The sequence below is a fragment of the Fundulus heteroclitus genome, chromosome 20 (assembly GCF_011125445.2).
Source record: "Fundulus heteroclitus isolate FHET01 chromosome 20, MU-UCD_Fhet_4.1, whole genome shotgun sequence".
Lineage (NCBI taxonomy): Eukaryota > Metazoa > Chordata > Actinopteri > Cyprinodontiformes > Fundulidae > Fundulus > Fundulus heteroclitus.
In genome coordinates this window covers 24,440,015-24,454,298 of record NC_046380.1, presented here as the reverse complement: position 1 = coordinate 24,454,298, position 14,284 = coordinate 24,440,015, and the positions used below count along the sequence as shown (strand labels likewise).

Below are 14,284 nucleotides of genomic sequence, written 5' to 3'. Positions count from 1 at the left end.
ATTGTGAACGTGAATCAGAGAAGATGCCTCATTCCTGTGCTGCATGGAAATGTATTCTGACTGATTTCACTACTTGTATCTGCCTTCTATAAACTAAGGCTGCACGATGTTGCAAAACCAGACACACTAAAGCAGCAGAGTGGCAACACAGGCTACATACATATATCTATATCTATAGATATAGATAGATAGATAGATAGATAGATAGATAGATAGATAGATATTTGTGTGTGTGTATGTGTTATGAATATAAGGATCAATTTGTTAAATCTAAACATTGTGGTCTTCATTATTTCATAAAAATATTTTTAAATATATTTGTTACTTGAATTTAAAGGGTAACAATAACTTTACTGTTAAGTACATAGGTGTTAAAGATAGATGTATAGAATATATATAAGAATAATCTAAGGATCTTGCCTACCTGTTGTTCAGTCAGCATTTTTCGATGGGTCCAAAATGTCTATCGGTATGTTGTTAAAAGCAATTTTTAAAACTAGAAAATTAGCACTTTTGCATCTTTTTCTAATTATTTTGTTGTTGTTACTAATTTCCTCAGCAGAAATTTCTCCTTTAGAGGTTAATTTAGGCTATATCGTAGCATGATTTTTAATCTGGCCATTTTATATCCATTTATGAAGTAATTTCTTTAATATTTTAATGTCTTTTCATTGCAGGGGACTTAAGTATCGCTAAACCACATTATCATAGTTGATCAATTTCCTGAAGTCAATGTTATGTAGCAATATTTTTCTAACTCCTGATTGCCAAACAAAAATAAATAAATAAAATAAATTAACATAATAATAAGGCTTTGTAATATGAAGGTTTCAAAACATTTTAGAGGTCCTTCAAAGAAGAAAGAGTGTAAGTGTGGAGAACGGCCACTAGTGGGCGCGCGTTCAACATGCATCCATTGAGGCCACGAAGAAGAAGTCAGACAGCTAAGCTAATGGTAGCTCAGCAGAAGATTATGTTGTAAATAAAACAGTAAATATGGATAAAAAGAAGAAAACTCTGGAGGTTGCAGCGTCATCGGTGAGTTAGTCGATATTCACATTTAACAATGAGTCATTTGGCCTTCTTTGTTTTGTCGTTTTTAAACGATAAAATCAACTTACATTGGCAAGGGCCATGCTAATGCTAACTGTAGATTGATACATAAACACTTTTTAAAACACGAATAATGTTCAGTTCTGGGTTATTATTTTTTCCCCTGCAGCTGGTGGACCTTAAAGCCGAACTTTACAGAAAGCAGGAACAATTTAAACAAGAAAAACTCGGGCAGGAAACTCCAGAAGCTGGACTCAAAATCAAATTCAACTCTAAGGTACATTTCAAGTTATTTTTCGGAAATATTATTGAGTGTTTTCCCCGTAAAATCTTCCCACTCCCCTGTTCTTTATTTAACCTGTTCAGAAGCCTAACATCTGGAGTAAACCAAACGCTGGAGTTACAGCCAGAGCCGCTAAGGATGCAGAGCAGCTGGCAGAGGAGCAGGTCAACCTGGACACAGCCAGGTGGAGCCATCTTTAGTCCCAGAAACGTTCAGCGCCTCCACACAGACACGAACATTAACCTTGACTTTGTCTCTTTTCTGATTCACCACAGGCGCAAACTGGAGGAGAAGGCCAGACTCTATGAGCAGATGACAAAGGGAGACTTCCCAGGTTGGTGCTTTACGGTGTCTTGATAAGCTGCTCATTATCCATTTAACCTGCATACAGGTTGTCACATCATTACAAACACAAACCTCAATGTATTTATGGGGATCTTATGTGACAGACCAACACAAAGTGGTGCATAGTTGTGCAGTGGAAGGCAACGGATGTGTGGTTTTTAAGCATTTTTTACAAATGAAAATCTGAAAGGTCAGGTTGGATGAACTGTGTTTAAACCTCCAAGTCTCCCCACTGATTCTCCATTGGATTTAGGTCTGGATTTTGACTGGACCATTCTGTTGTACTCTGTTTTCTTTTGGTTTTGTACTCTGCTTGATGGTGAAAGTTGAAAAGAAAGAGGAGAAGCAGAATTGAAGTGCATGCTCAACTGGGAAAATTGAAAACCTTTTTGGTCTTTCCATCAACTCCGACCATGTTTCATTTCACTTTGAATAAAAGCATGCTAACAACATGATACTGCCCCTGCCATGTTTCACCATGGATAACCTAGTGTGTTTAGGATGATGGCCTCCATGTTTAACGTTGGATTCAGGCCAGAAACTACAGTTTTGGTCTAATCTGTCTCATATGAGGCTTGTAGCAAACTGCACACATGATTTGTAGCTTACTTTTAATAATGGCTTTCTTTTTTGTCACTCTTCCATAAAGGCCAGGTATCTGTACTACACAACTAAACATGTTGCCAACTGATTCTCCCAACTCAGGTGTGGATTTCTGCAGCTCCTCCAGAGTTACCATGGGCCTTTTAGCTGCTTAATGCTCTGATTGTGAAACCTGGCCGTTTAGATGAACCACTGTTGTTTGCATTTGTGCCATACCCTCCATTCTCAAATGTAGGATTAAACAGTACTCTTTGAATAGTTTAATAGGTGATGTCTGAAGGCAATTAGTTTTATTTTGTTAAACTCTTTGAAAATCCATCCATCCATTTTCCAACATGTCTATCCCTTGTGGGGTTGCGGGGGGGGGGGGGGGGGGGCTGGTGCCTATCTCCAGCTGTCAGTGGGCGAGAGGCGGGGTTCACCCTGGACAGGTCGCCAGTCTATTGCAGGGCAACACACAGACAAACAGGACAAACAACCATTCATGCACACACTTACACCTAAGGACAACTTAGAGAGGCCAATTAACCTTACAGTCATGTTTTTGGACTGTGGAAGGAAGACAGTCTTTGAAAATCTGTTACATTTAAATTTAACTGGTTTGTGTGTCTTTATTACATAAAAACCCATAAAATGTACATTTAGACTTATTGGAGATTGGATATGTTACAAGACACTTGCAGTGACTTTGTGTTGCACTTGCCCTTTTTATCATCAGATGAAGAGACGGAGGGACTGTACCTTGTTGACTTCACCCAGAAGATAATTGACAAGAAGAGAGAAACACTCGCGCAGAAGGAGAAGGAGGATGAGGAAAAAGCTAGTTTGTCACCCATACCTCCTCCCCAGAATCCAGACGAGGAATGGTAATGTCTGTTGTTTTGCATTTGTTGAGGAAAGAATTGAGTAATCAAACGATAAATGAGCCAAACTGCCTCATCAATGGGGTTCATGCTTTAAACGTTATCAAAAAATAAGCTGAGAAAACTCCTAGTGACCTACCTTTGCGTCAAGTCAAACATGGCTTTACAAATAATGCAAAAAATGTAAACAATCTGTGTTTATCTTTGCAGGGTGGATTATGTGGATGCTTTGGGAAGATCTCGAAGATGCATGAAGAAAGATCTGCCAAACTTCATGAAAATGGACCAGGATCTTAACGGAAAAGGGTAACTATTAAAAAAAAAAAAACGTTTGGTATTTTTCCCCCTCAAAATGGATGTATAGGAGGAGAGTAAAACATGAGATGATTAGGACATATGCAGAGGAGGGATGATGGGTATATCGCACCTATGATGATGCTCCCAGGAAGGAGGAGGGAAAGAGGAAGACCACAGAGAACCACATGAGTGTAGTGACGGAGGAGGCTTAGAAAAAGTAGTAGAGTCTGGTTGTTGGAAGTCATGTTTGTTTGATCCGCTCTCAGTTTACTTCACGTCAGATAAATGGCTTAACATGTGAAGACTTTATTAGCACTTAACCTCAGATGTTAAAGTGTGTGGATATTTATATCTGTAAAAAGAGACGAGATTAAAGTTAATAACTGAGTGAAACAATCCTTGTTAATAAGGCACTGTGTTTTTTCTTTAAAGCTACAAATAGCTTAGAGAAGGTGCCATATTGGGCAGTCTAGGCTAACGCATGTTTGGTTGTTAAAAGGTGAAGATCCATGAGACATAATTATTTGCTAAAGTTTTAGAGTGAAGTTGTTCTGGAAAGTGTTTTTCATGAGGTATCACCATATAAACTGATGTTGTTTTTAGGGATGGGGCCGATCCGATCTGGTACAAGTGTATTTTACGCCTCCAAAAACTCCGATCCAACTCAGGGACGTTTCTGTGCTTTAATGTTTTCTGCTAAAAAGTCTCCAGAATCTCTGCCGGCTGCGCTGCTAATTTGATGCTAACTGAGGAAAGGATTTCCGGAGAGGAGCCATGTTACTTTGCCTCTCAGGAAATCCCTTCCACTCTTAGCAGCCAGCTAGCAGATGTGCATTGAGCTTAGCAAGCACCGCAGCTAACCAACATTTAATCACCTCATGTTCGCTTTGTTGAAATATGTTATACTAGAAACTCCGCAAAGCAAGACCACAACCTACCATGTTTACAAAGCCGTTGTATTGAGAGGCCAAAGCTCCGCCACAACCTACTTTACAACGGACTTAAGCACCTAAAAAAATAAACAAACATTGACGATCATGGGGGGTTTGGCCAGAGGGGAGGACAGAGCCTACTAATTTCCTACTAATTTCCTATATTTCTTTTGACAATCCATACATTTTCTACACTTTCTACAGAATTGACTACATGCAGTAGATAAATTGATGAATGGGTGGTTAAAACATTTTATTTATAGGCCTACTGTTACAATCCTTTAACTTCAATGTGCTGTACGTATATAAGTTTATATATTTTGTGGGATAGTTGTAATATCTTGTTGAATTTTTATTTCTTTTTTTTTCTTTTTACTAAAACAAGAATGTAGAAGAGAAAAAGAAAGGAGAAAAGATAAAAAATAGAGGAGATAAAATGGAATGAATGAATTAATTTTTGTTTCTTGATACAAAAGTAAACCTAGATTTCTGAAGTGGAGTTAAATTTTTTGGATTATTCTTGAAGGTTTTTCCTTATGGTTTAAGAACTTACTTTGAGCTTTAATTATCTCTGAAACTACTTTGATGAAGTGTAGAGGAAAATACAGCAGTATGCGATTAAATGTTAGATGAATTCATAAAAGGTGGATTATTGCTACCTTCCACCTAATACCATTGTTGACATTACTAGTTGAGCAGGTTGAAAAACCTGTATACAGGTCAAATATGGACTTATAAAGACTAATGCTGCAACTAATGTCACTACTTTTAATATCATTATTTAACATGCTGAGTGGTGAAACCCACAAGAAAAGTCGCAAAGGTGCAGGAAAGAGAGGGAGAGAGCTCTTTTCCCCCATGTCACCCCCAAAAATCACTCTCTGAAACTTAGCTGTTTATTGTTTCCCCAAAAATTAAATGAGATTTTCGCCCCTCCTCTCAATGTTTACATGTATTGCACTTTTTATATTTGATGGTTCAAAACCTTGATTGGTTGCCAAGTCTTTATACTTATTTTGTGCTAATCACATGAAGCAACCCTTTGTATTTAATTCGTAGAGGGCTAATATTAGAGGAGAATAATAATAACAATGCTTATAATGCATGTTGTTTTTTATAATTAACTTTAAACCTGGTTTATATATCTCAAATTGCTACTGTTTCGAGTGTAAAAAAGATAGAATTAAGGGAAAATTCAGAAATGAAATAATATAAAGTTAGGTTAAAAACCTTTTTATGGGTATCTGTCTTGGATTTAATAAATACATTTTGAAAGCCTTACAGTTGCACGTTGTCTTTTGGGATTTACATGATTACATTACTACATATCATACTTTCTGGTAGAGGTAAGTTCATTACAGCCTCTTAAAAGCTAAAAAACAATGTGATAATAACATTAAAGCAAACAGGGCTCTGGTAACAGAATAGTATCGGTACTGGCAGATATACAAATTATGGGATTGGTTTGGAAGTGAAAAGGTGTAGATCGGTGCATCCCTAATTGTTTGATAGCATATTCCTTCTATATGTTATTTATTCAAATCTATTGTCTGTCTCATATGATCTACTTTGTGTATTATAGTCTGTTGCCATAATGTAGCTATTGCTGGTGATTTGGCATTATTTCTTCTGACTGTTCTCTACAGAGCGGTCTGGATGGATAAGACTTTACTCTCAGAGGACATGCGGAGAGAGCTGCAGCGGCAGGAATGGGAGCGTGAGGAAGAGGAGGCCATGAAGAGGCCGGTTGGACCGATCCACTACGAGGACATTAGAGCACAAGGTCAGCGGCCAATCAGAACTCTACAAACACAATGACAGCAGACTTTGGGGATTCAGGTCCAGCAAATGCTGAGGAAGGCATCGTCCGTCATGTTATGCCTAGACCATCTACTCTTTAGAGATTATGAACTTCTTCGCTCAGGCCATCGGTATAAAGTGGCTGCAGTGAAGGCCAAGAGACAAAGAGTCTCCTTTTTACCTGCTGCTAATATCTTGCTTTGTGACAAAAATCCATAAGGTACAGCACGTCTATTTGTAAAGCGTGTTTCAGTAACAAGACAATTCCAAGTGTTGTACATGAACAGAAGAAAACATTACATTACAGTGGAATAGTAGCAGCAGGTTAAGGTAAGTTGGACAACAAACTCAATCTGTGGTTCTTCCATACTCAATATTTATGTTATTCAACACTTTGACAAGGGCGGTCTCACACGCAGCAAATTAGTTTTCCATTTGGGGACGATAAAATTATTTCTGATGTTTGAAGTCTGGTTTGGTTTTATGTGAAATGATACTAAAGTTTTTTTGTTTGTTTGTGTGTTTGTAGAGGCACGAGAACTTGGTGTGGGCTACTTTGCTTTCGCTCAGGATGAAGAGCGCCGCAGGAAGCAAAGAGAAACTCTGGACATGCTCAGAGACCAGGTGGGTTCACTGTTACACAGGAACAGAGAAGTAAAATCCCAGGTTTAGGGGATAGCAAAACAAATGATGCTTCCAGCCTTAAAGCGTGTAAGATGAGGCAAAAACAGGGCAGAAACACTTCCTGATGGAAACAACAGTATGCCGGTATATCAATTTACTTCTTTTGATCATCGGCAGGACAAAAAATAAGCTTTGCCTTTCTCTCCCACTGATGTTAGAGAAACAGACCTTGAATCTTTAAACATACGGAGCATTTATTTTGATCGTTGTGCAGTACAACTTTAACCCAGAGATGCAGCCTAAAGTGACTGAACTGCTCCATGTTGGATCTCGAATAATGAACGGCCTCTTCGCTCTGCCCTTTCTCTGCTTCAGACAACAGATCAGCGAACTAAAAGAGAACGACTCAAAGAGAAGAGGCAGGCCATCCTGAAGGCGCGACTGGCCAAGGTGAGGCAGAGGAAGATGAAGAAGACAAAGCTGGATGGCACTGAAGAGGAGGAGAAGGAGGAAGAAAATCCAGGTCAGCATCTACATCCACCGATGTGAAAGCGTTTTCTGTCTAACAGACATGTTGGTGAGGGATTGTGATTGACTATTTGTTTCAGCGGAGGAAGAGGAGGATGAAGCAGTCGGACCTTTCCCTCAGTCCGATGTGCCACCGGAGGCCAGTATTCTAAAGAAGGTGGAAGTGGAGATTCAGGAGAGGAGGGACACCAAACCTGGAGTCCCTCATGTCAGAGAATGGGACAGAGGCAAAGGTAAACCTTATTATTTAAGGTTCTGTAATAATTAAATATTATTTAAATCGCGCCAATTCACAACACATGTCATCTCAAGGCACTTTACAAAGTCAAAATCAATCAAACCATACACACAAATTGGTCAAAAAGATTCTTTTTGACCAATTTGCCGATTGCATCAAGTCTTGACAAGCAGCATTCACTCCTCCTGAAAGAGCGTAGAGCCACAGGGAGAGTCGTCTGCATTTTTGATGGCTTTGCAGCAATCCCTCATACTGAGCATGCATGAAGCGACAGTGGAGAGGAAAACTCCCCTTTAACAGGCATGAAAACCTCCAGCAGAAATAGGCTCAGTGTGAACGGTCATCTGCCTCGACTGACTGGGCGTTAGAGAAGACGGAGCAGAGACAAAAAGCACACATTGAGCCAGGAGTCCTTTCTATGCTATATGGTAATGGTAGATGATCTGTCTCCCCTGGATGATGTCACCGCTAACAGAACACCAGACCAGGTGGAGCTACTATGAAGAAAAAAAAAACAGAAAATAAAGTTAAAAGTTGAAATAATAACAAATAATGCCAAACTGGAGAACAGTAGGAGAACTCAGCAGAGTGAGATAAAACATTTACCTTAATTGAATCACGGGTATATTTGATTAAACTAGAATTGGCTGATATCATGGGAAAACAGTAGCAAAGTGTTGAAATGTTGAGCCTTTCATCCTTTGTTTAATTAATAATAGCAAGCTATACAAGTAAATCCCCACAATCTACAATGTTTTCATGGGAATCTAACATTTCTTTTGGTAAAGCAGATAAAAATACTAAAAACAATCTTCTGAAGGCTTTGGAAGACATTTTAATTTTTTTTAAAGGCAATTTTTAAAATAAGATCATGTCTTAAACACATGAAGCAAAGGTAAGAAAAAATGGTTCCAGTCACAGTCTTAGTTTACTCAAGGAGACTTTGATGATGACAAGTCGTCCTGGTTTAGTTTGAGGCTGCCCAGCGGTCCTTTGCGCTGTTCCCTTGCAGCTGGAGGGTTCCTGGGTTTGAATCACAACCAGAGCCGTTCTTCATGGAGCTTCTTCTCCATTCATTTTGGCTTCTTTGATGGTGATCTGGTTTCCTCCCACATTACACAAACATGCATGTTACAGGATTCATACCGGACCTGGAGAAGGATAAAATTAGCTTTCAGCGTTTCCCAGGCCTGGATAAATATGGAACATGTGTAGAGTCTCCGCTATTCATTCCTTATTATATTAACTAAAAGATATTAGAAAAATCTTCATTTCTAAAGAATAAAGTTCTTCTTTTATTAATTTTATCTTTTATTTACACCTTCAATCTTGGTGTCTTTTTGTTGTTGTTGATGGAATCCAAAGATCAACACTCAAAGAATATAATTTCATAGGCTCATTCACTTTTTTGAGATGTAGACTTTTTTAGATCAGAGATTTAAACTAAACTTGTTTCTGGTTTTTAAACTGGTTCTAATTTAGGCTTCAAACGAACTCCTGAAACTTGTCACTTATCAACTTTTCAAAAGGAATGTGAAAACATATAAGCTCGGGTTTTAAAAATCTTTATTTACTGTAGGATAACTAATTCTGTATTTGGGGTCTAAATGTAACAGATTTTAATGTAGAGCTGATTTAAAAGTTGGGATCAAATAATAAACACCTGACAAAAAATTCCCCCCCCCCCCCCCCTCCCCCAGGTTCAGGTTTTTCTGAATTATTTAGACCAATTTAGAAAGAAAAAGCAAGAAATAAAGAGTTTGGGTTTTCCCACTCTTGTGGTTTGGTTTAAACGTATATAGCCACATTATATGCTTTTAAAGAAAGACCCAAAACCGTTTGATCATAATAAAATAAGCTTATATACACCAAGCCTTGATAATATTTTGATGGTCCTTTTTATGGATAAAAATAGCCCCAGCACCGGACGCTATTAACAAAAATAATCGATCGAAGACCAACCGTTATTAATTAAATACACCGATCTACAGCAACTTTAAGAGCTTCATATCAGAACATTTACTCACGTCAGTCAACTCTGCGGTCACATCTGAGTGATCTGCAGGTTTAGCGTCCGCTTCAGTGAACACCAACGTTCATACTGTATTCCCAGCGACATTCCAGTCTTTTCCCTCTTGGATTCATATTTCTTGCATTTTGTTTAACTTAAGCTTGGACCATTCTTCATTGTTTCGCTGGGAGATGCTAATAGCCGTTAGCCGCTTCCTTGTTTTATTCCCTGCTGAGCATGCGCAGTGTCGTACTTCCGTTAATGTCATAAATAAACATGAAAGACTTTATTTGTTAACAAATTGAGTAAAAAACTAAGTGTAAGACACCAAAATAACAACTAATACGCCAGCAGGAGGTGATAAACTTTCATAAAAACTTTGTCTGCAACCAGAGTGAGCTACTTTATGTATAAATAAATAAAGGTCCAAAAACGTGGCTATGCACCTTTTTAAAATCCCCCTGCGAATGTGAATGGATGACTGGAGACAAAAATGAAACCAAAGGATTGTGGTTATTACGCTTTTTTAGGAGCAAGCTGGGTCTGAACCGCTTTCATTACTCTTACTTGTCTTGTTGTGAGTAATGAGCCACGCTGAGGCGTCAACCAGCTGCTGATGGGCTTCTGAGCAGAGCTAGTCACATCATTTTGTGTAATGTTACAGAAACAGTTTGCTGGGATTTTATGTGGTGGAATAACACAAAGTGGTGCACGAGTGTGAAGTGCAAGGAAAATAGCTTTAAAATAGGTTTAAAGGAACACTAAGCAATATTATACCACTAGGTGGAGCTTGAGCTCTGTCTGTAGACAAAAACAAGATGTGTGACAAGCCACGCCTCCTCCACCTTCACTCCAGCTGCCATCCAGCCCCTCCTTTCCCTTCTCACCCATCGCCATGTATGCCCATATTCGTAAAGGTTCAAACACAGCATCACCTTTCAGAGGAACATTTCTAGTGAAAAAGTAAGTAACGCACAACTTTATAATATTGTTAGCAGCAGGACGTTGTGATCTGCGGGGGGTAATCTCCTCCATGTTGCTCCAACGCTGCACTGCTCTGAGTTTGGCATGTTATAGTGGAGACTGGAGAACAACATAGAGAGATATGGTGTGACGTCATACCATAGTCCATCTGAAATATGAACTTTAGTTCTTCCCATCGCTATTTTTTTAGTTCTTTCTATCTAAAATAAGGAAATTTTGCTTATTGCTCCTTTTTTAAGGTACATCAATCTTGGCGTGTGGTCTACGTTTGTATTTAACCCCTTTTTCTCTGTGCAGCACATTCCTTTGAAACTTAGTTTTCATTTGAAAAAAAGGTTTTAAAAAAAAAATCATACATCCGTTTTCTTCTATTGCGTACATATGCACTGCTTTGTCTTGCTCTACTGAAATAAGTGAAATACATAAAAATTTTGTGGTCACAAGATGACAAATGTCAGCTCTTCTTTTTAGTACAGCTACAAACTCTTGAACTTAATCATTTCCATTTTTATTATTAGGATTGCTGTAAAGCTCAAGACATTTGACTTTCTTAAACTCCTTGTTTGTTTGTTTTGTTTTTTTACCCCCCAGAATTCATGTTCAGCGAGTGGAAAACGCGACGCAGAGACGAGCGAGAGTCTGAGTTTGCCCCTCCCTCCGCGTACTTCGCCGACGACAAAAGAGCAAAACCAGCAAAGACTAGAAATCAACAGAATAAATCAACCATGTTCTTTAAATCAACAAAATATCCAGAGGAGGTCGCTGAGACTCAGACCAAACCAGATGTGTTTTCCCCTCCTCAGCCTCAGAAGGAGGACCCCCCAGCATCCTCTCAGTCTCCACAGCCCACACCTGCAGGGAGCTCCTCACTCCCAGCGCCGCCCTTTATCCCCCAGTATCCGCCTCCTCCCCCGTTTTACTCTCCGTTTCTTCCTCCTCCTCCCTTTCATTATGCAGGACCACCACATTCCCTCCCTCCGTTCCCCCCACGGTACCCGTACCCGCCCCAGCCCCAGCATGCACCCCGGGATCCTCCTCCTCCAGGAGTAGAAAGCCAGGCTCCTGAGCAGCCTTCTGGAGGCGCTCCTCAGAGTTTAGATGACATGTTGTCCTTCTACAGGAACTCCACCTGATGGGTCTTTTGTCATAACATAAATACTTAAATAGAGAAAATATAAACTGAGTCTATTTTAGAATCCAAGTGTTTAATAAACAAAGGTTTTCTTTGAAAGCTGTTGCCTTTATTCTTTTTAGTTGTATTTGAAAATGCTTTTGTTGTTCATCGATCATGCTGCTCCAAGAAGCATTCCCAATGAAGCCGACGGGCCTTAAATGTGGAGGATTATCATCAACATTATTTGTCTTCTGAGTGTTGCAGTATAAAGGTAGCCACAGGATGGCGCTCTGCCATTTGTAAATAAAGCGGAGAAAGACCGCAGTACAAATTTGTAGGGTTTTGTTTTATAAATGTGTTTTTTCCCCTGCTTCCTATATTTCCTCCATCACATGTATGCATCTTCAGAAATTGCAAAAATAAATCATATTTATTTTTTTTAAAAGCCAAAATTAAGTTTCTCAAATTAAATGAGGTGTTTCTAAGAGAAAAAAAGATTTTTGTTTTATTACAGATCTGTTTATCTAAAAACTGTGTCCATGTCCTGTACAGTACATGCATGCAATACTTGGTCAGGTCTCCTTTTTGCGTAAAACGCTGCGTCAATGCGTTGAGGTATGGAGTGGATCAGGAGGCCTTGGTTGCTTTGACGACTTTCTGCTCCTCTACATTGTTCAGGTGATTCTCATCTTGTCAGCAACACTTAGATTTCCAATAGTAGCGGTTTATAAACCTTTTTTGTCTTATTTACCTGCTTTATAACAATTTAGAGATGGAATATTTTAGTGAAAAGAACAGCGTAGTGTTATCGATGAATTATTGAAGGAATATTGGGAAAAAAATCTTTCATAATTACAAAAATCTTAAGTTTCCTATTTATTCTTTTGCTTTTCTTTGAGGGTGGGAGGCGAAAAGTTTTTGATATTGGTTCAGATATTTGTGTTCAGTTTCTGCAGCTTGAATGACACATGGGTCACTTTTTCGTTGAAGAATCCTTGTATCTGACCAACTTTAATAAATAGGTTTGTTCAAGTAACTCACTGTTTTAACATTTAAGATAAAAGCGAAAAAAACCCCCAAAAAAACAAAACAAAACATGGTTATTGAAAGACTATTACTTCTTGTACCTGATAGTTCCCACTTTAAGCAAATTTGAACTGGCAGAAAAAAGATGCACCGATCATTGGTAGAGTCACCTTTTTGGATAAAGTCCTGAAAAGGCTCTGCTTCACAATCTTCTCAAAGCTCAGGGTATCTAGGCAAGGCGAAGCGAGGCAAGTTTATTTAGAAAATACTTTTCAGTAAAAGACATTTCAAAGTGCAGTAACATGAACACTTTTTTTTATTGCTTGTGGAACATTTTCTACAAGGTGTATGCAACGAAATTACGTTGTGTACGCACTCTGTGCATACAAAATGATAAAGTTGTCACACTCAATTTTCCATTTGTTTTATTTGGATGCAGTGCCATGAACAGCTGTCTTTTTTTTTTTTAAACAATGACCTTTGGTGGTTGTCTCTCCTTGTAGATGTCAGCATTCTTCCTTATTGGCCAGCTGTATTAGGTTAATGTATTCAGATTTTCTGAGAAACTGAATTTTGGGTTTGTAAGCCATAATAACTAAAATTACCAGAAATAATCGCCCAATATGTAATAATGAATCTAGACAGCACACAATATTCACTTTTTGAATTAATTTACTAAAAAAAATACTTTTGATATTTTAAAAAATTGTGGAAATGCTGTAGCCTATAAAAGTTGATTATATGTTTACCTAAAGCTAAACATTGCACGGTTGATATAGTGGTAACGCCCCCACTAACTAATTTAACATAGCTGAAATCAGCTGACCAGCCAGTTTGATATTCTGGGGCTGCTCCCATTGAATCTGTCCGGTGAAAGGAGGGACATTCAGCTAAACTATGCAAGCTGATTGCACGAAGCAACACCTAGTGCCCGCCTACCAAAGGCTGGTGTGAATCAATCCCTGGATCAAATGAAGATGTAAGCAGCGGGCCGTAGAAACCACAACGAGGTAAGCTAGTCAAGGCATTTCTTCCTGTTCTTCGTTCAAAGAAGAATCCGTGGATTCTGACTAAGCAGATGTGATAGCAGCAGCTACATGCGCGTCCTCTTGCGCTGTCATGTTTGTGTTGGCTCGGCAGTGGCAGCTGGTATGTCCCGCTTTAAACCACAATACTGCGACGTGATTGGCCCGAGCCGTTTTTGGTTCGTTCACAAGCGGTTGAAGCCGGAGCGCTACAAGTTTGATTCTCGCGCAAAAAGTACCGCGAGAATTCATCTTGCGGGCAAGGTTACAAATCCTCCCACCAAAGCCAAACATTGTAGGAGAAGCAAACTGGGTCAGCCCAATCTGCAGCCATCTTTAACCTCTGCAGCCTGTTTGATTGGTTAATTAACCCCTGGAAGACTGGCCTCTTTTTCAGCTGAATTATACCTGAGTGTAATCATTCATTAAAGACAGAGAGCTGCGTCGCGCTGACAGATCCACCCTCCGCATATCGAGATGCTACAGCTGCGGAAGAATTATTTATTTTTACATTTTAATGTAACTTAAATTCTGCAGCAGCCGAGAAAAATGGCCACC

The 14,284-nt window shown here is 39.0% G+C and overlaps 1 protein-coding gene across 1 annotated transcript; it reads left to right on the top strand.

Moving 5' to 3' along the window:
- Nucleotides 1-895: 895 nt before the first annotated feature.
- On the top strand, nt 896-11,999 carry ccdc174 (coiled-coil domain containing 174). Its single transcript, XM_012863857.3, has 11 exons — nt 896-1,038; nt 1,223-1,330; nt 1,420-1,520; nt 1,612-1,670; nt 3,003-3,150; nt 3,358-3,453; nt 6,023-6,159; nt 6,706-6,800; nt 7,176-7,323; nt 7,409-7,561; nt 11,153-11,999. Exons 1-11 carry the CDS (start codon nt 997-999, stop codon nt 11,692-11,694), a joined length of 1,629 nt encoding a protein of 542 aa, XP_012719311.2. The 5' UTR covers nt 896-996; the 3' UTR covers nt 11,695-11,999.
- Nucleotides 12,000-14,284: the final 2,285 nt, after the last annotated feature.